Consider the following 23,647-nt stretch of genomic DNA (forward strand, 5'->3'; position numbering starts at 1 on the left):
TCTTTAAACGCCCTTGGCGTAAATTGAGACGAGAGGATTTTCATGGACTTCTTGGTGCAGATCCTCTGGGACCTCTTAATAGCGCAGAGTCAGGCTATGATGTATTTTGTGATTGGTTTACCCAGGGACTCGACTCCCTCTTTCCGGCGAGATGGTTTAAGGGACGTACTCATGACACCTGTCCCTGGTATAACGACTCTTTGATCACATTAAGGAAGGCCTATAAAAGAACAGAGCGTGAGTGGAGAAAAGACTATGATCCCCGGAAAAAAGCATGTTACCTGGCCGAGATTAAATCTTACCACAGAGCTATTTGTAAGGTTTGTGCGGCCTATTATGCTAACAAGATCAAGCTTAGTCCTAACCCGGCCAAATGTGTTTTTAAGATCTTAAAGGATCTTAGAGCTAGGAAAAACTTGGGGCCCGCTATTTCATCTGAACAGCAATCTGAAGACTTGGCCTCATCTCCATTGTGGAGAAAGTTTGTGCTATCTATAGGTCCTTCCCTCCAATGACCTCTCCCCCTACCTCTATCCCTCCAAGACCTTTGCCACATTCCTGTCTTACTGCTATCCCCGAGATTTCACAAGATGAGCTAACTCGGCTGAGCAGGAAAATTCAATCTGGCTCTCCAGCTGACCCTTTAAAGCCAGCTCAGTTTAAGGAGTCTTGTTCATTCTTTTTGGCTCCACTCTGCCAGATAATTACCTCCTTTTTCTCCTCCGCTACAGTGCCGGTGCGTTGGAAACAGGCATGGGTGTCCCCCATTCTTAAGAAATGGGGGACACTCACTTGCTCGGCTAAACCTGAGAACTTTAGGCCTATATCTCTCCTTCCCTGGGTGGCTAAGATAGCGGAGGCTCATGTTAATAATACATTAACCAATTTTTTGCACTCCAATAACATCTTGGATCCATCGCAAAATGGCTTCCGCTCCGGCCATAGTACAGAGACTGCTGTCCTGGCCATGACTGAACATCTGCGGACCATCCTCCTCGATTCCGGTCAGATGGCGGCACTGATCCTGCTGGATCCTAGTGCTGCCTTTGACACGGTCTCGCATGGTGTTCTGCTACAGCGGCTGGAGGAGGCTGGTGTATTAGGCTTGGCTTTGGGATGGTTCAGATCCTTCCTGTCTGGAAGATCTTTCCCAGTCTCTGCCCCCCCCGTTTCTATCTCAGGTCCATTCCATCGATCAGGGGGTGCCTCAGGGATCAGCACTGAGTCCCTCATGTTTAACCTGTACGTTCAGCCGCTGGCAGCAGTCGCCAGGCAGTGGGACCTTACTTTGGTCTCATATGCGGACGACACGCAGCTAGTGGTGGCCCTGGCTGAAGGTTTTACTTTGAATGCCTCCAGGTTTAGAGATGGCCTGATGGCCGTGGCTGAATGGATGACAACTCACTACTTGCAGCTAAATGCTAATAAAACCGAGGTTTTGTTAGTAGAGAAGAACGCAAGCTTGTGGGGCGAGCACTGGTGGCCGAGTGCCCTGGGTAACACTCCTGAACCAAAGGAGGTGGTTAAGAACCTGGGGGTTTGGATGGATTCTTCTCTCAGCTTCCAAATACATATCAAAAAATTGCCGGTACATGCTTTGGCCTCTTGTGAGGTCTTAAGTCCCTTCTGAAGTGTTTCGAACCACCGACACGACAGTTGATTGTCCAGTCGACTATTCTATCCCGACTGGACTATGCCAGCTCTCTGCTGTCGGGGGCGAATCAGGCTGAAATTATTCGGATGCAGCGTGTTCAAAACGCTGCTGCCAGAACGTTGCTGGGGCTCCCTCGGTTTTGTCCTATTGCTGACACCATCCGGAAACTTCATTGGCTTCCCATGGACGAGCGGATTCAATTTAAGCCACTGTGCCTCCCTTTCAAGATACTGAAGTTCGCTACGCCTAGCCTGCTCGGTAATTTGCTTACCCCGTACACTCCCCTACGCCAGCTGCGCTCCTTAGGGCAGCACTTGGTCATTATTCCCCGTGTGAAAGGCTGTTGAGCGGGGGGACGGTTCTTCCGCTGTTTGGCGGCCAAGTTATGAAACTCCCTGCAGGTTCAAAATCATAGTTTGGAGGGTCTGTTGGACTTTACAAAAGCCATTAAAACCTTCCTTTTTCCCTTACTCTAGCTCTTCTGGTCTTTCGTTTTGTTGGAGCTATCCTTTTGAAGTGGCTAGGCCGGTTTTCTGATGCTGGAAGCGTCGGGACGCCCCTTTGCCGGGGCAGCTGTGCGCTATATAAGCTCTGATAACATTAACATTCTGCAGTCCATTGGAGACCCCTGGTGTACCTACCCCGGGGGTACCAAAGTACCATATACTCGAGACTGAGAAGGGTACACCAGTAGCCAATTAGAAAGGTACCAAAGTACTTATCATTGTCCAATTTAGGGAGAGAGCACAGTGACTGGGGTCCCGATTAGCATGATCCCAGTAACACCAGTCAGAAAATAAAATAGAATGACACCAGCAAAAAGTGGGGGTAACCATGAAAGCAGATCCTACTTTTCTACAGGAACTAAACCCAAAACGCGCTTAGCTCCCACTATCATCCACCAGTGAAGAACTAACCCCGAAACCCACGCTGTTCCCACCATCATCCACCAATGAGGAAAAATGCCTCTTTTTGCATATTCACTCCAACATTTTTGGACTGATGCTGTTGGTTTATCGACTCAGAGTGCACCGAGGCTTGCTATCAGATCTCAGTGCCAGTGCTCTTAACCATTACAAAGAATATCTAATTGGCTATCCTCAGTTGGTAAGGACTGATTTACTTATAAGTGCCTAGTATATGGTACTCAGGGCATGTAAGGAAGCTAGTGCCGACCTGTGTGAGACTATGTACAAAATAGGAGGACCAGTGCCCAAACTAGTTTTCCCATGGGTGTGTAGCCCACAAGTAGACATCCTCGAGGGTGGGCTACTTAGCTCCTCACATCCTACCAAAGGTCCTGACATCTTGTGAGTGGCAGAATCGTGCACTCTGGGTTTGCTAGATGCCACTTATAACCGGAACGTCATCTCCAAGAGGAAGGTGACCTGGTAGCCCATTGGCCAGTACCGCATCATCGCCTCAGGGCACTTTCTGGGACTAAATATGGCACCCTTCGCCTTAGATCACGTCGGAACTAGAACAAGGATCGAAGGAGGACTGCCCTGCTGTCACCTGGACCGCACAAAGAGAGGCTGCACGGTCTAATGGACAGCATCTGGTGCACTTTGGGCTAGCGAAGAGAGGACTGTGTCTTTGGCAAACTGGCTCCAGGAGAAGTTGTTCCCAGACCAAAGGATTGACTTAAAGTAATAGTGGACCGACCCCCTGGAGGCCACAACAGGGTCAGCACAGCGGAAGTAGCCTCCAGCAAGTTGGTAGCCACCGCAGAAGAATCGCTACTAGCTGTCTCTGGGCACCCTAAGAGACCGATACTTGACAGCCAAAAGTTGCACCTGAGTCAGTTAGACCTGGGAGTGCTGTTGCGGTCTAGATTGGTTGCCCAAGAGGAACACTAGCCCCACCAAAGGATTGCGGTGGGACTGCTGTACATGGGGACTGGTAGCTCCGAAACAGCTAGCCTTCTCTGGTTCCAAAGAAGACTTTAAGGGATCACGACCTTTGTGGCCAAAGTCGCCCCATATGATCTGTGGACCGAGGAATAATCGCAAAGGCACCCCTGTCGACCGCACAGCACCCGGAGCATCCTTGAGCATCTTTATCTCCAGCATCTGCAGCATCAGGGCCAATCCTTTGAGGTCTTTAGTGGTTGTGCCAAATCTACCCAATGGGAATATATGACCTGTTCCCTGTTGATGTGGTCCCCAAGCCAGGTTGGAGAAGTCAAACTAATTTGTACAAACTTTTTGACCTTTTTGAATCTTTACGGTTATCAATACTGGTTTGTGAATGGATTAAAAATTAGGACTTTTTGTTTAAATCTCTTTTATTGAATTTCTACGCAATAAAAAAGGAAGAACATCAACATTCACCAGATAGTAAGCAACAGTAGGCAGATATTAGCAGGCAAATGACATTGCATATACCATTGGTCCACAGTAATGAGGCTATAAGATATGGTGCACAAAAGATAGCCATAGGGTGCGGAGCAAAAAAGAAAGAAAAAAAAGACCCCCCTGGGTTGAATACTATATAACAAAAGGTACACTAGAGAGCCCCACCCAGCGCTGGAGCAACAGTGCAAATCAAGCAGTCCGAGTACTCACGAATACCTGTGCCTTAACTATCTGGACTGACATATTTGCATCCAGAATAGACCTATATGGGGTAGAAGATGCAGACTACTAAAAACTTCTAAACAATAGGAGAACCCTAAGGAGTGAGCGTATTAAGTGCATAGCGGCTCCCAGATAACATTATAAAAATAAGGACTTTTGAAACAATCTTTCTTTCCAGAACCCCCTGGTGGATTTTGCAAGCCTTAAACTCTAAAAATTCCTAAAAATATAATCTACCTTTATAAATTGGTGTCTTGTTTATTTTGTATCATGTCTTTTCTTATTTCATTGTTTGGTACTGTTAAATGCTTTACAATAGGTCCTGTGTTCAAGCACTGCTGCTTGAAGCTACATCAACTCAAGGTTGAGCTTCAAGATTGTCCAAATGAGCCTGACTGGGTCAGAGACAGTTTGTGCAAGTGTATTTCACAGTACGGCCGCATAGCCATACCATAAAAGAGACCCAAATCATCACAAGTATTAACCCTGAATCTCACACAGCTCCCACCATCATCCACCCGTGAAGAACTAACCCTGAAACCCACATAGGTCCCACCATCATCACCAGTGAATAACCCGTCCCAGAACTAAGATCTCCCACCATCACCCACCAGGCAAGAACTAAACCAGGAACTAAGGGCTCCCACCATGTTCTACCGAAGAACACTAACCCTGAAACCCACACAGCTCCCACCATCCACCAGTGAAGAACTAACCCCAAAACCCACACAGCTCCCATCATCATTCACCTGGGAAGAACAAGCCCTAGAACTCTGATCTACCACCATTATCCATCAGTGAAGAACTAACCCTGGAAATCAGATCTCCCACCATTTTCTGCCAAACAAGACTAACAGTGAAACCCAAACAGTTCCCACCATTATCCACAAGTGAAGATCTTACCCCGAACCCCACACAGCTCCCATCATCATCATCCATCAGTGCAGAACCCCAAAGGTCACACAGCTCCCACCATCATTCACCTGTGAAGAATTAACCCTGAAACCCACAGAGCTCCCACCATCATGCACCAGTGAAGAACTAGCCCCAAAACCTACAATTCTCCCATCATCCTCCCCCAATAAAGAACCAACCCTGGGAAACACATTGCTCCAACCATCCTCCTCCAGTGAAAAACAAACTCAGAGCTTCCACCATCCTCCGCCAGAACCCTGAAGCTCAAACAGAGTCCATCAACATTCACCAGAGAACAAGCCCCAGAACTCCGATCTCTCACCGCGGTCCTCCAGAGAAGAATTAGCCTGAAGTACACACAGCTCCCACCACCATCCACCAGTGAAGAACCCCGAACCGCAACAAGCTCCCACCATCATCCAACAGTTCAGGACTAACCCTGAAGCCAACACATCTATATCCATCATCCACCAATGAAGAACTAACCCTGAAACCCACACAACAACTAAAATTCTCCTCCAGTTAAGAACAAGCCGTAGAAATCAAATCTCCTACACAGCACCCTCCAGAGAAGAATTGCGCCGAATGCCCACACAGCTCTCACCACTGAAGAACTAATCCCAAAACCCTTACAACTCCCATCTTCGTCCTCTAATAACTAACCCTGGATTACACACAGCTCGCACTTTCGAACTCAAAGCTCGCACTTTCGAACTCAAAGCTCGCACTTTCGAACTCAAAGCTCGCACTTTTGAACTCAAAGCTCGCACTTTCGAACTCAAAGCTCGCACTTTCCCCAGTAAAAAACAAATGAAAACACACACAGCTCCCACCACCCTCCCTCCACAATTGAAGATTTCACCCTAAAATTCATAAGTCCTACCATGGTCCAAAAGAGAAGACCTAACAGAGCAGGAACGAGTCCTAGAATCTAAAGCGATGTTATCACTTTCACCAGGCAAGGTACTATCCTGGAACCCACAGTTGGCACCATCGTCTATGAGAGGCATTAACCATGGTCCCACATAGCTTTAGACATCCTCGACCAGGCTGGAAAATAAGCCTGGAATCCATAGTTCTCACTACCGTCCAGCAGACAAGAATCCGAGGGATCCCACCAGGGTACTTGAAATAGAAATGGCCCCATAGAGTAACACAAAGATCAAATACTGCTGAGATCATTCAAGCAGCAGACCATCCCAAGCAGAAGAGCAGCTCTAGCAAATCTAAATCAGGCAACACAGTGAAAAGATAACAAGGTCCCATCTACCTATCAACTGGGCGCTTCCCCAAATGAAGGGAAGGAACTGGAAGTCGTCCAGGCCCCACACCCCCTGGCTTCCAGCTGGCTCCATCCGATAGGTTTTCTGCAGCTTTCTCATTACCTCCAAATACCTGTGAAGAAAGGAATTGACCAAGGTGAGAAAGAGAGCATCGGAGGGAAGGAGAGCATTTGAAGAATATACCTAAGTGAAGGAGCAGGAGACACCCCGTGGATCCAAGGAGTGAGACGTGCAACAGTTGGGCGGAGTGCAAGAGCGAAGGGAACCCGCCCCAGAGTTATAAATGTAGATGACACAAGGTGCGAAAAAGGAAGAATACATTGATCGAGAAAGGAGGCTTGATTAGAAGCAGGCAGGAACCGTTTCCATGTAAAGGGGGTCAGGCAAGATGTGGTCTTGAGTCGCAGTACACTGAGCTCAGAGGGACCTTTCGCTGCACAGGAGCCCCATTTCACCAAGACCAAAGACTGCGACCCCTGCCAGGACTTCTTTTCCTTACCTATTGAACACTCGGAAGACGATGGCCAGCTGATCGTCTGCCTTCAGGACTCCGATTTTACAAAGGCAGCAGAGAAAGGCTGCGAACGCTGCTTCGTGTCCTAAGGAGAGACAGGAGAAGACGAGAGCAGGTGAGTGAGACCCCTTGGATGAGAGTCAGGATTGTCTCTGGGCAACGGGGGATGAAAGGCCGGACTTTGGCTCTCTAATACACACCTACCTCTCTCTCTGACCCACCAACATGACACCATATCAGGTGAGCCAGAGCCCTTGGAAAGAAGACTCAGGACTGTCCCTCAGCAGCAGGGAATGAAAGGCAAGGCTTTGGCTCTTCAATACACACCTACCTCTCTCTGTATGACACCATAGTAGGTGAGCGAGAACCCTTGGAAGGAAGAGACTCAGGACTGTCCCTCAGCAGCAGGGAATGAAAGGCAAGGCTTCGGATCTCCAATACACACCAGCCTCTCTCTGTACGACCCAGCAACATGACACCACAGCAGGTGAGCGAGAGCCCTTGGAAGGAAGAGACTCAGGACTGTCCCTCAGCAACAGGGAATGAGAGACAAGGCTTCAGCGCCCCAAAAGGATTAGTTACTTACCTGTAATCCTAGTTCTCTTCCAGGGGTATCCTCATCAAAGTCATAAGCACATGAAACACATCCATTACAGGTTCGATGACTCCTGGTCTCAACACCGATCTTTGATGAGGTGTTTCAAAGATAATGGACGTGGTCGTTTGAGTAGTGGCCATGGTAGTGCCCAACTTCTGTGCCCCTCTGGTAAGCACATCATGGAAAGTGTTTACGTCGTCAATGGGTGACACTCTGCTGGGCGGACTATCTGTGAGGGTGGGAGAGTAATCCCTCTTAGATGAGTGTGTTGATGATGACGACCAAGATGGTGTACGTCGCCTTTTACGATGGCCATGTGCAGCCCTTCGATCAGGGGATCTGCCCCGGCGCTCTCTGGTGCGAGTGTTAGTTGACTTGTCCACTTCTTGCACCAGGCGCTGCAAAGGAGACCTATGCAACGGGCTTGAGTACTCAGCTGCCATTTGCGTAGCACCTGCCGATGATGGTATCCACAGATGTAGGGGTTGCAACCACCTAGGGAGAGGTGCACCGAAGAGGATCTCTGCCTCCTCGGAGAACTTCTTGAAGGAGAACCTGCAGGTCCTTTGGAATGCACGGATGCACTGCGAGATGAAGCAATTGTCTGTGGGGAACTTCGGATAGAATGCGAAGAGGCCCCATGGGTTCTTGAGCGCGACCTCCGTCACGAAGAGCGATGAGATGTCGCTGGCGAAAGCCTGGACGTTGATCTGCTCTGCGTCACCCATAATGGGAGAGACTCTGGATGTTGAGTGGAGTGACGCCGAATGCCTGGAGCCTCTAGATCTTGCTCTTGTGGGAAAGCGTGCCTGCGATCTCCTCGATGACCGGTTCGACTGAGAAATCCTCCTCGACGTCGAACGATCCCTCAATGTCGATTATCTTGGCCTTGACGTCGAATGAGACACCAGAAGGGATCTAGACCTCTAAGTCGAACGTCGCTTCGACGCCGACAGAGGTGATGGTACCTGTCTCGACGTCGAACGCCGCCTGGAGGACGTCGGATAGGTATGCTTCGACGCCGGTCGATGTTGAACCTGCGACGGCAGAGCTTGACTCGACGTCGACAATCGCCTGGTCGACGGAGATCTATGCTTCGACGTCGATCGCCGGTGACTCTGCGTCGACGGAGCATGTCTCGACGTCGGATAAAGCCTCGAAGGCGACGACGGAGATTTATCTCTCGACGTTGTGCGAGCCCGCACCAACGAAGATAGCTGCCTCGATGCTGATCGCCGCCTGGTTGACGACGGCAGAGGTATCGACGTACCTGTGATTCTCGACCACGACCGGTCTTCTCTCGACGCCGAGCCCACCGTCGATGGTCTTTTGGTCGCCGTTTTCGACGCTGAAGAAGGTATTCGAGGCGCTGAGCCCCACGCCGATGGACAGCACACTGAAATCTTACTTGCTGATGCTCTCTCCTTCTTCAGCGGTGACCTGCGTCTGGAGAAAGATCTTCTCTCTGCCAGCCCGCAAAGGCGAATCCTCTCTCTGTCCTTCAAAGTTCTTTTGGACAGGAGCTGGCAATGCTGGCATGCGTGAGGATCATGATCAGAAGGCAAACATAAAATACAAACTGAGTGAGAGTCTGTTTTTGCCTTCTTTTTGCCACAGGAGGGGCAAGGATCAAAAAGGGAAGGCATTTCTGAGTGGAAATCAATGCCCAAACCCTTCAAAAACAGTTAAATAGGACTTCAACACTGAAAAAATGCCGAAGTAAAAAGGTTTCACTTCAAAAAGTGAAGTAATTTCTGACAAAAAATCTGAAAGAAGTAGAGCTGTAGAGACCAGGGTCCTGTCAGAAGGAGCTGGAAAGAACAACTGACCTATCACCCCTGAGGCATGATGGGAGCTAGGGGTCATGGCTGCCTTAAAGGCACGGTGCCAGTATTTTGTTACTGTTATGTGGGTTAGCTTTTCAGCTTTCTACACTGTTGTTTCCTCTACAATGCAGCCTATGTGCTGACAATGCTTGCATTTTCCTTGCAGGATTACCTTTTCTGCTGTATAATAAAGCAGTTTTCAAAGGTTTTCTTTCTCCCTGCTTTTATTGGTATGTATTTATGTGCAAAGACTTCTATTGCAGCATTGTCCAGCATTTCCAGAAGGACTGCATTGTATGTGTTTATATATGTATATATACATATATGTAGAGCTACATATATATGATATATGTTTTCCGGGGTCCCGCACATAGGCGGGAATATTCATGTGCTTATGACTATTGATGAGGATCCCCTTGAAGAGAACACACCTACCTCTCTCTCTCTCTCTCTCTCTCTCTCTCTGACCCATCAACATGACACCATAGCAGGTGATCGAGAGCCCTTGGAAGGAAGAGACTCAGGACTGTACCTCAGCAGCAGTGAATGAAAGGTAAGGCCTCAGCTCTCCAATACACTTCTACCTCTCTCTCTCTCTCTGACCCATCAACATGACACCATAGCAGGTGAGCGAGAGCTCTAGAAATGAACAGACTCAGGACTATCCCTCAGCAGCACAGAATGAGAGGCAAGGCTTCGGCTCTCCAATAAACGCATACCTCTCTCTGTATGACACCATAGCAGGTGAGCGAGAGCCCTTGGAAGGAACAGGCTGTGCATCAAACTATCAATGCAATTGAAGGAACTGCCATGACAATGTTTCCTCTGAAACACAGACATCACTGCTTTGCTGGCGCAGAGCTTGAAATATGACGAGTTGAGTCTGGCCAGAGCTGTGAACATAACGTAATGTTCTCACAGACTACCAAGGGTTAATCCAACAGACCCTCTCCCCCATGGGAAGAACATAAGGCGATCTCAAAAACTATCACAGGCTAATATAACAGACCCTCTCCCCCCACAACAACAGAAAGTGATCACACAGAGTACCATTGGCAAGACCAACAGACCCTCTCCCCCAGAAGGAGAAAAAAGGCAATCTCACAGAGTACCACAGGCTGGTCCAACAGTCCCCCCTCCCCCCCCCCCACGAGGAACATAAGGTGTTCTCACAGAGTACCACGGGCTGGTCCAACAGACCCTCTCCCCCCAGAAGGAGAACATAAGGCGTTCTCACAGACTACCACGGGCTGGTCCAACCGCCCCCCCCCCCTTCTCCCCCCCAAGAGGAACATAAGGCGATCTCATAGGCTAACACGGGATGGTTCAACAGGCCCTCTCCCCCTATGTGGAGAACATAGGGTGACCTCACAGAGTACCACGGGCTGATCCAACAGGCCCTCTCGCCACACGAGGGGAACATAAGGCGATCTCATAGGCTAACATGGACTGGTCCTACAAACACTCTCCCTGCAGGAGGAGAACAGAAGGCGATCTCAGACTCCTCAGTGCTACTCTAACAGACCCTCTCCACCCACGAAAACAGAAGGTGATCTTGCAGGCTAGTGCAGCAGTCCCTTTTCTCAAAGAAAGAGAAAAAAGGCGATCTCACGGAGTACTATGAGCTAGTCCAACAGAGACTCTACCCCCACAAGGAGAACATGAGGCGGTCTCACAGAGTACCACGGGCTGGTCCAACAGACCATCTTCCCCACGAGAGGAAAGTAAGGTAATCTCACAGTCTACAACGGGCTTGTCCAACAGGCCCTCTCCCCCATGAGGAGAGCATGAGGCGGTCTCACAGAGTACCACAGGCTGGTCCAACAGGCCCTCTTCCCCCACCAGAGGAGCATAAGGCGATCTCAGAGTGCCACGGCTGGTCCAACGGGCCCTCTCCCCCCACGAGAGGAGCATAACGTGATCTCAGAGTGCCACGGCTGGTCCAACGGGCCCTCTCCCCCCACGAGAGGAGTATAAGGTGATCTCATAGAGTGCCACAGCTGGTCCAACGGGCCCTCTCCCCCCACGAGAGGAGCATAAGGTGATCTCACAGAGTAGCACGGGCTGGTCCAACGGGCCCTCTCCCCCCACGAGAGGAGCAAAAGGTGATCTCACAGAGTACCACGGGCTGGTCCAACGGGCCCTCTCCCCCCACGAGAGGAGCATAAGGTGATCTCATAGAGTGCCACAGCTGGTCCAACGGGCCCTCTCCCCCCACGAGAGGAGCATAAGGTGATCTCACAGAGTACCACGGGCTGGTCCAACGGGCCCTCTCCCCCCACGAGAGGAGCATAAGGTGATCTCACAGAGTACCCCAGGCTGGTCCAACGGGCCCTCCCCCCCACGAGGGGAGCATAATGTGATCTCACAGAGTACCACGGGCTGGTCCAACGGGCCCTCTCCCCCCACGAGAGGAGCATAAGGTGATCTCACAGAGTACCACGCGCTGGTCCAACAGGCCCTCTCCCCCACGAGAGGAGCATAAGGTGATCTCACAGAGTACCACGGGCTGGTCCAACAGGCCCTCTCCCCCCACCAGAGGAGCATAAGGTGATATCACAGAGTACCACGGGCTGGTCCAACAGGCCCTCTCCCCCCACGAGAGGAGCATAAGGTGATCTCAACGAGTACCACGGGCTGGTCCAACAGGCCCTCTCCCCCCACGAGAAGAGCATAAGGTGATCTCACAGAGTACCACAGGCTGGTCCAACGGGCCCTCTCCCCCCACGAGAGGAGCATAAGGTGATCTCACAGAGTACCACGGGCTGGTCCAACAGGCCCTCTCCCCCCACGAGAAGAGCATAAGGTGATCTCACAGAGTACCACAGGCTGGTCCAACGGGCCCTCTCCCCCCACGAGAGGAGCATAAGGTGATATCACAGAGTACCACAGGCTGGTCCAACAGGCCCTCTCCCCCAAGAGAGGAGCATAAGGTGATCTCACAGAGTACCATGGGCTGGACCACCAGGCCCTCTCCCCCAAGAGAGGAGCATAAGGTGATCTCACAGAGTACCACAGGCTGGTCCAACTGGCCCTCTCCCCCCCACGAGAGGACCATAAGGTGATTTCACAGAGTATCATGGGCTAGTCCAACAGGCCCTCTCCCCCCACGAGAGGAGCATAAGGCGATCTCATAGAGTACCACGGGCTGGTCCAACGGGCCCTCTCCCCCCACGAGAGGAGCATAAGGTGATCTCACAGAGTACCACGGACTGGTCCAACAGGCCCTCTCCCTCACGAGAGGAGCATAAGGTGATCTCAGAGTACCACGGACTGGTCGAACAGGCCCTCTCCCCCCACGAGAGGAGCATAAGGCGATCTCATAGAGTGCCACGGCTGGTCCAACGGGCCCTCTCCCCCCACGAGAGGAGCATAAGGGGATTTCACAGAGTATCATGGGCTAGTCCAACGGGACCTCTCTCCCCACGAGAGGAGCATAAGGTGATCTCACAGAGTACCACAGGCTGGTCCAACAGGCCCTCTCCCCCCACGAGAGGAGCATAAGGTGAGCTCACAGAGTACCACGGGCTGGTCCAACGGGCCCTCTCCCCCACGAGAGGAGCATAAGGTGATCTCACAGAGTACCACAGGCTGGTCCAACGGGCCCTCTCCCCCCACGAGAGGAGCATAAGGTGATCTCCCAGAGTACCACAGGCTGGTACAACGGGCCCTCTCCCCCACGAGAGGAGCAGAAGGTGATCTCACAGAGTACCACGGACTGGTCCAACAGGCCCTCTCCCCCCAGGAGAAGGGCATAAGGTGATCTCATAGAGTGCCACGGCTGGTCCAACAGGCCCTTTCCCCCCACGAGAAGGGCATAAGGTGATATCACAGAGTACCACGGGCTGGTCCAACGGGCCCTCTCCACCCACGAGAGGAGCATAAGGTGATCTCACAGAGTACCAAGGGCTTGTCCAACGGGCCCTCTCCCCCCACAAGAGGAGCATAAGGTGTTCTCACAGAGTACCACGGGCTGGTCCAACGGGCCCTCCCCCCCACGAGAGGAGCATAAGGTGATCTCACAGAGTACCAAGGGCTGGTCCAACGGGCCCTCTCCCCCCACGAGAGGAGCATAAGGTGATCTCACAGAGTACCACAGTCTGGTCCAACGGGCCCTCTCCCCCCACGAGAGGAGCATAAGGTGATCTCATAGAGTACCACGGGCTGGTCCAACGGCCCTCTCTCTCCACGAGAGGAGCATAAGGTGATCTCTCAGAGTACCACTGGCTGGTCCAACAGGCCCTCTCCCCCCACGAGAGGAGCATAAGGTGATCTCATAGAGTACCACGGGCTGGTCCAACGGGCCCTCCCCCCCCCACGAGGGGAGCATAAGGTGATCTCACAGAGTAGAACGGGCTGGTCCAACGGCCCCCTCTCCCCACGAGAGGAGCATAAGGTGATCTCATAGAGTACCAAGGGCTGGTCCAACGGCCCCCTCTCCCCACGAGAGGAGCATAAGGTGATCCCACAGAGTACCACGGGCTGGTCCAACGGGCCCTCCCCCCCACGAGGGGAGCATAAGGTGATCTCACAGAGTACCACAGGCTGGTCCAACAGGCCCTCTCCCCCAAGAGAGGAGCATAAGGTGATCTCTCAGAGTACCACGGGCTGGTCCAATGGGCCCTCTCCCCCCACGAGAGGAGCATAAGGTGATCTCACAGAGTACCACGGACTGGTCCAACTGTGGAAAAGTAAATTTTGCCATGTTCTGTGTCCCTACGCCTCATCCATCATATGTTATGTGTGCATGACCAATATGCATATGTTATTCCCCATGTCTGTTTAATGACGCAATTACAGTTGTGTCCACCTCTGGTATGTCATTTTCCAGTCCTCGTGAATACTACGAATATCAGGCCTATGTAAAGTTACGTTGCCACGTTTCCCAGTGTGCACGTTATTTCATTATAAAGTCCCCGTTTCTAGGCCTCAAAAGGGCCCGGACCCTAGATTCAGCTCCTGTCTCCTGGAGCCTCGCTAAGGAGCGATACAGCCCCCACCTGTATCCTCGACCTTTCACTTACTTCCTGCCTCGCAGTGTCCGGTGCAGCCCGGCTCTGCCTCTGAGTCTGCCAAAAGTATATTATAGTTCCAGCTATCAGTTCAGTCCTCCTTCTCTGCATTCCTAAGCTACTGAACTGCATCAATAGTTTCCGTCATTGTCTAGCCTATTCGGCTCCATGTTAGAGAAATACTGTATTAATGGTTATTTAATATTCTTCATCACACACTACATGTAGAATAATGCATGGTCCAGTCTTAGAGTCAAGTTAGCCTTTCCCCTTATGACTTCTAGTTTATATCAACATGTTCCCTAAACATCAGATACCAGATAGGGTTTAGGTACATGTCGCTCCGACCCTCCAGACTCAAGTCTCTACTCCTAGCACAGAGTTCATAGCCCCCAGCTTCTCCCAGTAACACGTCATTGCCAGTTTACGCGCACCATTAGGTTAGAGGTCCCGGCTCCTTAGGTAGCCCCCTCCAAAGTTTCCGCCCATTCATGACATATTCTGTTACGTTTGCATCACATGTCTATGTATACTCCCAGTTACACCTCTTTTTACTGTTATCTTTCGCGACTGCTACGCGTCACGCCTTCTGCTCCACCCACTGCTACGCCTACTGCAATGTAATGCTATGTGTTCGCGCTATGTATATAAGTTCATGTATTGTTATTAAAAGTTAGCGCGCTCATTCCTGACCCAGCCCCGGCAGCTGCCGGGCCCTGTTAACCCCGTTCTATGCAGGTTGTCCTGATCCTGTCCTTATGCTGTAATAAACCTGCAGAAACTCCTACTACCTCGAATCTTGACTCTTATTTATTGAGCTACCTGCAATGATATATGCCTAGTCAAAAATAGGGTATTATTTATTCAATTACCACATAATGGCGCCCGAACAGGGACTTGCCCTTTCCCCACGCGTCGGTGAAGCCACGCCGACCCCCTGACCCTCTGCAGTCGTGACGGAACTCTTCTGCGCAGTGGCAGATATTTCTGCTCAAGTATCCCTCAGGCCCACGGAGGAGACGGAGGAGGCGGTCCAGCATCCAAACGAGACGGTGGAGGAACGCGGCGAGTCCCGACCAGAGCCCAAGCCGAGAGTCCAAGGTCCGAGGTATCCGGAGGCCCACCCGTAACTGAAGTCCGAAGTCCGTCGTTGTAGCAGTCCAGTCCCGTCCGAGGCTTTCCGTTCCGTGCTGCCCGGTGAGTACCATTGCTGGGGTAGTATCTAGACAGGGTCAGTCTAAATTGACTCCTGGTCCGTGGGTTGGTGGTGCCCAGACTCACAAACGAAGTGTTCACCTAGGTGGATACGGGTCTTGATGCGTCCCTTTATGGGACCGGTATGTTCCGTACTGTTACAGCAGTGCATCCAGTAATTCTAGTCTGTTCCGTTCTCGAGACATTCTGTTCTGTTCTGTTCTCAGTATTCCATGTAATATTCTGTCCGAACTGTTATTTACAATGTTCTTCATGTATTTTAATGTTGTGGTATGAGTGCGACGTGATTTTCGTGTTTTCATTGTGTATTGTATTGTGTCCAGATTATAGTCCAGTCATGCCGCTCTTTTCCAAGTTACGTCAGTTAAAAACTAGAAAGGGTTTATTAGAAGAAGCAGTTCCTGTCCCACCTAGGGACAGTCCAGGTCACTTTATGTATCAGAAACATGGCATAAGCGCCATACTGTATCTAGATTTATGGGTAGAGTATACCAAACAGTTAGAAGAAAAGTATAGATGGCCCGTATCGGGTACATGGGATGCCGAATGTATCATGCGAGTAGAAGAAGCATTATGGAAAAAGAAAGCCAGACAGTCACAGAAAGATGCCATCGAGTTATGGCGTAAGGAAGCTCATAAAAGAACGGAAAAGGAAGCCAGAAAGTCAGAGTTAAGTAGAGAATCCCAAGAACGAGCCCAAGAGAGAGAATTAATCGAGATAGGTGAACAAGTCAAAATCGAACAGTCAGACAGACAGAGGCATGCCCTTATTAAGGGTATGTATCCTCTTCTTGCCGAGGGCTTGCCAAAAGCGACCCCGGAGGCATCCAGTAATTTCCCGCCACCATTAGTTCCGACCAAGCTACGTCACAAACCGACCGCAGCTGATATTTTTATTTCGTCCTATTTGGACGACACAGTCCCCGAATATGCAAATCCTGTCCGCGCTCCGCCTATCCCTGTAAATCAGGCACTTCCCGCTCCTCCAGGCACCGGAGTACCTGTTACGGTACCCCCGGTCCAGCCCGCCATACAAGTCCAGCCTACAGTTCCATTTCCTACTCTGCCAGGACGTAGAGCCTCAGTAGACGACTCCAGTCTAGGGGCCGCAGGAGGAGCTACTCCTCAAACCCCGCCGCCACACAAGCGTTTATCAGCACTCGAATTACATGCTCAAGCATCACAGCGTACTCCTAAAAGTAATAAGTCTGTCACAGAAATCAGACAAGCCCTTGGCGAATGTGTCTATGACGCAGTCCCAGGCGAGTATAATATGGTTTTATATTCCGTACGCGTAAGGAGGGTGACCGAGTATCTAGTCACCTTACCGAATATGAAAGAAGATCTAGACAGAATATATCGTTTCATCCGTACAGGGGATGATCCAGAAAGTATTGGCGAGATTATGTCTCAAAGGAAAGCCGAGATCCAGCTCATGATATTAAAGTTCCTGATCAATTATCTAATAAGAGAACAAGATTACCCGTCTAAAGATCCCGCCGAAATGAGAATCCTGACAAGGTGGAGTGATAATATAGCCGAGGGTAAGCACAAGACCATTAGTGCTATGGAGAGTATGTACAAGAAAATCCGTAGGGAAATAATAAAGATACACGAACAGCGTAAAGCAGCACAAGTAAGCGAGAAAGAAAGTATCTCTGATCCTGAAGAGGAAGAGAACGAGAATCCCGCCAGAATAGCGTATGTAGGAAAATCCAGATTTCCAGATCGCCATTTACGCCTAGAACCCAAGTCTATTTTTCATCATTCAGCGCCAGAACAAGGTTCTCTAGAACAAGTATTCCAAGCTACCGATCACATTCTGAAATCACGAGTCGGTTACAGTGAGTTAAGTACCATGCATGAACAAGAACTAGCCCGATCAGCAGTCCGATGGATTACTGATTCTACCACCTTTCCAGACGAAATAGTGGCACAAATGTTTCTGAAATTGCCCCCAGCCGAGCAACGACTGGTGGGTATGTATATGATCCAGCACCTCATTACATTGTATGAGGGTCAACACTCTGATCCAGGCCCGTTGCACGATATCCTAAACGAGTTACTCCAGTATAGATGGAGAGGTCTAGGTACCGATTTAATTAGTGTCATTCTAGAACAGCGTCACAAATATAGAACGTTTCTGAACCCGCATTTTGTTCATGTCTCACCCCCAGAAAGTAAACCGTTTTACATAGACAGACAGAATCCGTTACGAGAAGTCCACCCAGTCAAAGGGACGGGTGGCGAAATGGAACGTGTGTTTGTATACACTCCAATTACAAAGATGGAACTTCTTGAAATGAAGAAATTAATTCCCTGTCATGACAAAGATCCAGCAGGGTTCCATAGAGAATTAAAAGACATGCTCCGTATGGGAGAATACACTTACCCAGATATCATTAAAATGTTAAAAGTCCTGCTGCCCGCAGGGGTATATGAAAAGTTAAAAGAAAAAGAATGGGAGGTGGGAGAGAAAAAGATCGATTGGGCAGTCCTGGAAGCAGAAGACAAGGCACGAGTACCAGGTACCGGTCTTGGAGATAAATGTAAAGAATTACCAGAATTATTGATTCAAGTTTTACCCAGATTATTGACAACGAGAAAAGAAGACTGGGATGCAATCTCAGCCTGTAAACAGAAACAAGATGAAGATATTAGTGATTTTTATTCTAGGTTTGAAAAATGTTTCAGTATCAATAGTGGTCTCAAGACAAGTAGTGAGTCATACCCTCACCTTTTCGTTACCAAATTAGTCGAGAATTCAAGTCCACAAATTAAGAACCGAGTTTTGAAAGTCGAAAGCACCTGGCAAGCAAATACTCCGTCCCAGATGCTCCAGATGCTCCAGTACCACCAGAATAGAATCAGGGAAGAGCAAGAGCACGAAAGAAAACGCATGAAAGACACGAAAATGAAAGTGCTAGTTGCACAATCTGTTCCTCAAGACAGTCAGAAGAGGGGTCCGAATCAAGCCAGTCATCCTGCAGCTCCCGTTAAAGGGAACTGCAATTATTGTAAACAACCAGGTCATTTTATAAACGAGTGTGCAGTTCTGAAACACAACATAGCTACTGGTAAGACTAAAGAAAGACCACGTCCGCCTAGACAAGAACAAGTTTCACAGATTCCTCAGCCACAGAATGCACCACAGACAGTTACAGCTCCGCAGCCTATCGCTGCAACACAGCATGTCACATCACAGATGTACCAGTATGCACAGTCTGAGTATCCAGAGTACCAGCAATATTCATGAAACAGCCTAGAGAGGGAGGTAGGCTTGCCTCTCATCGAGATACCTGTAGATCAAGAAGGTCCCTATGTTCATAGTCAAGTATTAGGGAAAGACAGAAAGTTTTTGATCGATACAGGGGCAAGTAGGACCACAATTAGTCATGCCGAAGTTCCAGGGGCTCCGCTCTCAGGCTCAAGAAATGTTTCCCTTGGATTTTCAGGAAAACCAATAGTAAACGAGATATCTAAGCCAGTCACTCTAGAAGTAGGTCCATTGTCCCGTACTACTGATCTGTTACTTACTAAGTCATGTCCAGAAAATTTGTTAGGCATTAAAACACTGAAAGAATTAGGTGCAGTTATTTGCTGTTCCCCAGAGGGAATACGTCTGTTCCTACGTGACTTTAAGGGTCACCATGTATTACGAGATTTTGATTCCAGACTGTCTAAAGTTCCGCAGCATTTATGGGCGCAAGGTCCAACTGATGTAGGTTACATGCAAATCACACCCCATCGTGTGACTCTCAAACCAGGTGTAGTGTTGCCCCGAATCAGACAGTACAGATTGCCACCTGAGGCTGTAGCAGCCTTTTCCAAAATTATTGACGAGCTCATGGCTCAAGGAGTAGTTGTAGAAACTGACTCCAATGTATGCAATTCTCCGATCATTCCAGTCATGAAACGTACTGATCCGAATGCACCCCCAGTATATCGTTTAGTGATTGATTTACGAGAGCTTAACAAATGTATTATTCCACAGTACCCAGTTGTCCCAGATATTTCTTCCCTGTTAACTGCTATTGATTCCGAAGCCATGTTTTTCACTGTCATAGACCTTAAGAATGCATTTTTCAGTGTTCCAATTCACCCAGACAGCCAGTTTCTTTTCGGATTTTGTTTAAATGGAAGGAGCTATATGTTTACACGCGCTCCTCAAGGGTTCACAGAAAGTCCTAGTATTTACAGTCAAGCACTTAAGAGACAACTAGACAACATTCACATGCCAACTGACACTGCCCTGCTCCAGTATGTCGACGATCTACTGATCACAGCCCGTTCTGAACGTGACTGCGAACGAGCGTCACTCACGGTTCTGTATTTCCTAGCCGAGATGGGGCACAAGGTGTCCCCTTCTAAGCTTCAATTCTGTGTCCAGCAAGTGGTCTACTTAGGACACTTACTGTCCAAGAGGGGTAGGCAGTTGACACCCGACCGTATCCAGTTAATAGCGAGTCTTCCCCAGCCCAGAACCCAGAAGGAGGTACGTGCTTTTATCGGCCTTACTTCTTATTGTAGGCAATGGATTCCTCAGTATGCATTTCTAGCCAAGCCACTGATACAGTTAACGACACAGGAGGCAGCCGTATCGACTGTCCTCCCTTGGACATCTGACCATACACTTAGTTTCAACGAGTTAAAGAAAGCTTTATGTCAAGCTCCAGTTCTAGCTACACCAAACTACAGTAAGCCTTTTACACTTTTCGTTACTGAACGCGAAGGTACAGCATTATCTGTTCTTACACAAGATCAAGCAGGTCAATACAAGCCCTGTGCTTATTTTTCGAGCACACTAGATCCAGTCGCCCAGGCCTTGCCTACGTGCCTCAAGTCAGTTGCAGCCACAGCACTAGCTATCAGACAAAGTGATGCCATAGTTTTAGGACATTCCCTGACAGTACAAGTCCCACATTCAGTAGAAGTTCTTTTAAACCGAACACAGACTCAACACTTGACAATTGCACGTTTAACAGGTTATGAATTGACGCTGTTTCAGCCACACATAAAAATAAGACGCTGCAACGTTCTGAATCCTGCTACACTGTTACCATCAGTTAATTCAAATCCTGACACACATGACTGTGTGGAAGTAGTTAACATCACGACTAAGCCAAGACAAGATCTGACAGACATTCCGTTACCAGATCCCGACCTGACACTTTATGTGGATGGTTCATGTATGAGAACTAGTACAGGAGAACTAGTCGCCGCGTATGCAGTGACTACTGACACCGACGTTATTGAAACACACCGTATTGACACTCTGTCCGCTCAAGCAGCAGAGCTAGTTGCTCTGACACAAGCCTGTATACATGCCAAGAACCTGAAAGTTAATGTTTACACAGATTCACGTTACGCATTCGGAGTTGTACACGACTTCGGAGTGCTCTGGCAGGAGAGAGGTTTTATGACTTCTCATGGAACCAAGATTCAGCATGGTTTCCTTATTCAAGCTCTGTTAGATGCAATACATTTACCGACATCCATTGCTATCATGAAATGCAAAGCACATACGAAAGTTACTGACATTATTTCCCAAGGTAACGATCTAGCAGACCGCACAGCCAAGCTTACAGCACAGACTCTAGACATTCCAGTTAATCAGACACATACTCCAGATCCGACTACATGCATGACAGTTAAGGACCCTACGCAAGATGTCATAGATATCCAGTTACATGCTACTCCCGATGAGATCAAGAAATGGTCTGAACAAGGAGGGGTCCAGACAGATCAAGGATGGTTAACGAAGGGTAGAGCCATATGGTTTCTCCCCGACTCTATGGTTCAAGTCATTATCAATACCGCACATAGTCCAGCACATTTAGGAGAAAAAGCTATGTTAGACAGTATCCAGAACATTTGGTTCAACAAGCATTTACGAGCTGCAGCCAAGCAGAAAGTCCGTACCTGTATGATATGTTGTCAGTTTAATCCAGGTAAAAGTGTCCCGGTGGAACAAGGTGGTTTCCAGCCCCCTGACCACCCTTTTGAGGTCCTCCAGATGGATTATATTCAGATGGAGCGATGTCGAGGTTTCAAGTATGTCCTTGTAGTTGTATGCGCTTTGTCCAGGTGGACAGAAGCATATCCAGTTCCAGATTACACAGCCGCGACCACTGCCAAGCAGTTGGTTCGTGAATTCTTCCCTAGATACGGACTCCCTAGAGTCGTATATTCTGATAACGGTCAGCCATTCTCCTCGGAGTTAATGAAGCACGTTTCCCTGTTGTTAGGGTACCAGTGGAAGTTCCATTGTGTACGCCATCCAGAAGCAGCCGGTCTAGTCGAGAGACATAATCAGACCCTGAAAATCCGTATCGCCAAAGTTTGTAAAGAAAAAGGTGTGGACTGGTTAGTAGCTCTGCCAGTCGCTTTGTTTTATATGCGCATGGTCGCACATTCCAGATCAGGTCTGTCCCCGTATGAGGTCATATTCGGCCGCCCCCCTAACATGTGGGGTACTCCTAGACCCCGAAGTATTACCGATGTTTCATGTAATATGCTGACAGATTACCTAGCTTCCTTGATGTCTGCCCTCAACTCATGTCGTTCACAGGTTGCCGCCGCATTTCCAGACAATACCGAGGTGGCACCGCACGAGATCGTTCCAGGCTCCTTGGTGATGATCAGAAATTTTGACAGATCAAGTCCGCTGGAACCACGTTGGAAGGAGCCACGTCAGGTCCTCTTGACCACCCGTACTGCTGTCAAGTTGGAAGGCAGGAAGGGGTGGGTCCATCTCTCTCATGTAAAACTTTTCAATGGATTGAAACCCGTTTCTAAAAACATTTCCAAGAACATTTCCAAGGATTCCCAAGATTTCAAAGACTGCCAAGACATTGTTCTAAAGGACTGTCCCGCAAAAGACATTACTACAACCCCTCCCCTGTTAGAGAAAACTCCGCAGCAGGAGTATAAGTTAAAGCTTAGGTCTAGTAAAATAAGTCAGTCAGTTTGATTGTATAAGTCCTCCCCTAGGTGAAACGGTTAGACTGTTTCTGACATGTATAAAATAGACCCCCATAGTGAGAGAGTCAGTCAAAGTTCAATTCAATGTATCGTTTTTCTAAGTTTCATATTATTCATCAGCATAATGATTTCCTGCACCAGTTATGCCTTTTTCCTATATTTTCCAGTTCCTCATGTAAATAAGTCTGCTAATGCTACAGTAGAGCACACGTTTAGTGATCTGCCTCCTCACGAATATTCTTACCGCCTCGCTATGCGTAACAACACATTTATCCGTATGTTACATTACTCACACCAGACCAGCAATGCCACTAATTGTTGGGTGTGTGGTCGACTCCCCCCTTTCCAGACACCGAAGGGAGTTCTGCCACTCTTTCCTTATCCATTTTCACATAATGGTTCGTGTGGAGCATGGTCCACATTAACGTCATCCTCAAGAGATATGTCTTTTCTTAACAGCACATGTTTTCCAGACAAGCAAGGTTTTCCCCACAGAACAGGTTTAGATCTAGAAAATGAAGTATATAATTTAGGTAATTATTCGTCGAATTTCATGGTCCTGAATGTTCAGTCTGATACTACTCCAGACTTACCTGCTATTTCAGTACTACCAGTCAAAGGCGAATTATGTGTCCGTAGTTATGGTTCTCTACATGTAGGACATAGTGATTGTACTACTATTGTCAAGTATAGTGACAGTGGGAAATCTGTTTTCAAAGCTTCACGTCATTCTTATTTTATTTGTGGTCAAACCGCATATGTCCGTCTGCCCCTCGATTGGGAGGGAACCTGTTACATTGCTTTCCTACTACCACCTGTTTTCCTAGCCCCATCTGATTATCACAGAAACACACATCTAGTACACATCAGACATAGAAGGGAGTCCCCAATTGTCGATTATACTGAAACTACTCTAGAACAGTATACAGATTTCAATAAAGGTTTCTTCTTCTTTGTAGGACCTGTCCAGAATAGTAAACTGATCCGTAGGTTAACAAGAACCCTTGAAGCAGTAGTAAATGAGACTGCCTCTGCTCTAGGTAACTTAACCGAAGAGCAATCTGCTA

General features: G+C 48.8%; 1 protein-coding gene across 2 annotated transcripts in view; it reads right to left on the bottom strand.

The window, feature by feature from the left end:
• The window catches only part of PTPA (protein phosphatase 2 phosphatase activator), a 416,046-nt gene that overhangs the window by 169,955 nt on the left and 222,444 nt on the right, over positions 1 to 23,647 (bottom strand). For both annotated transcript variants that reach the window (XM_078646251.1, XM_078646252.1), the window contains exons 6-7: positions 6,931 to 7,030; positions 6,419 to 6,543 (exon numbers count right to left, since the gene is read on the bottom strand). In XM_078646251.1, coding sequence (XP_078502377.1) covers positions 6,419 to 6,543; positions 6,931 to 7,030 — 225 coding nt within the window. The remainder of the gene's footprint in view (positions 1 to 6,418; positions 6,544 to 6,930; positions 7,031 to 23,647) is intronic.

This window comes from Lissotriton helveticus, chromosome 5_1 (genome assembly GCF_964261635.1).
Source record: "Lissotriton helveticus chromosome 5_1, aLisHel1.1, whole genome shotgun sequence".
Taxonomy (NCBI): Eukaryota; Metazoa; Chordata; class Amphibia; order Caudata; family Salamandridae; genus Lissotriton; species Lissotriton helveticus.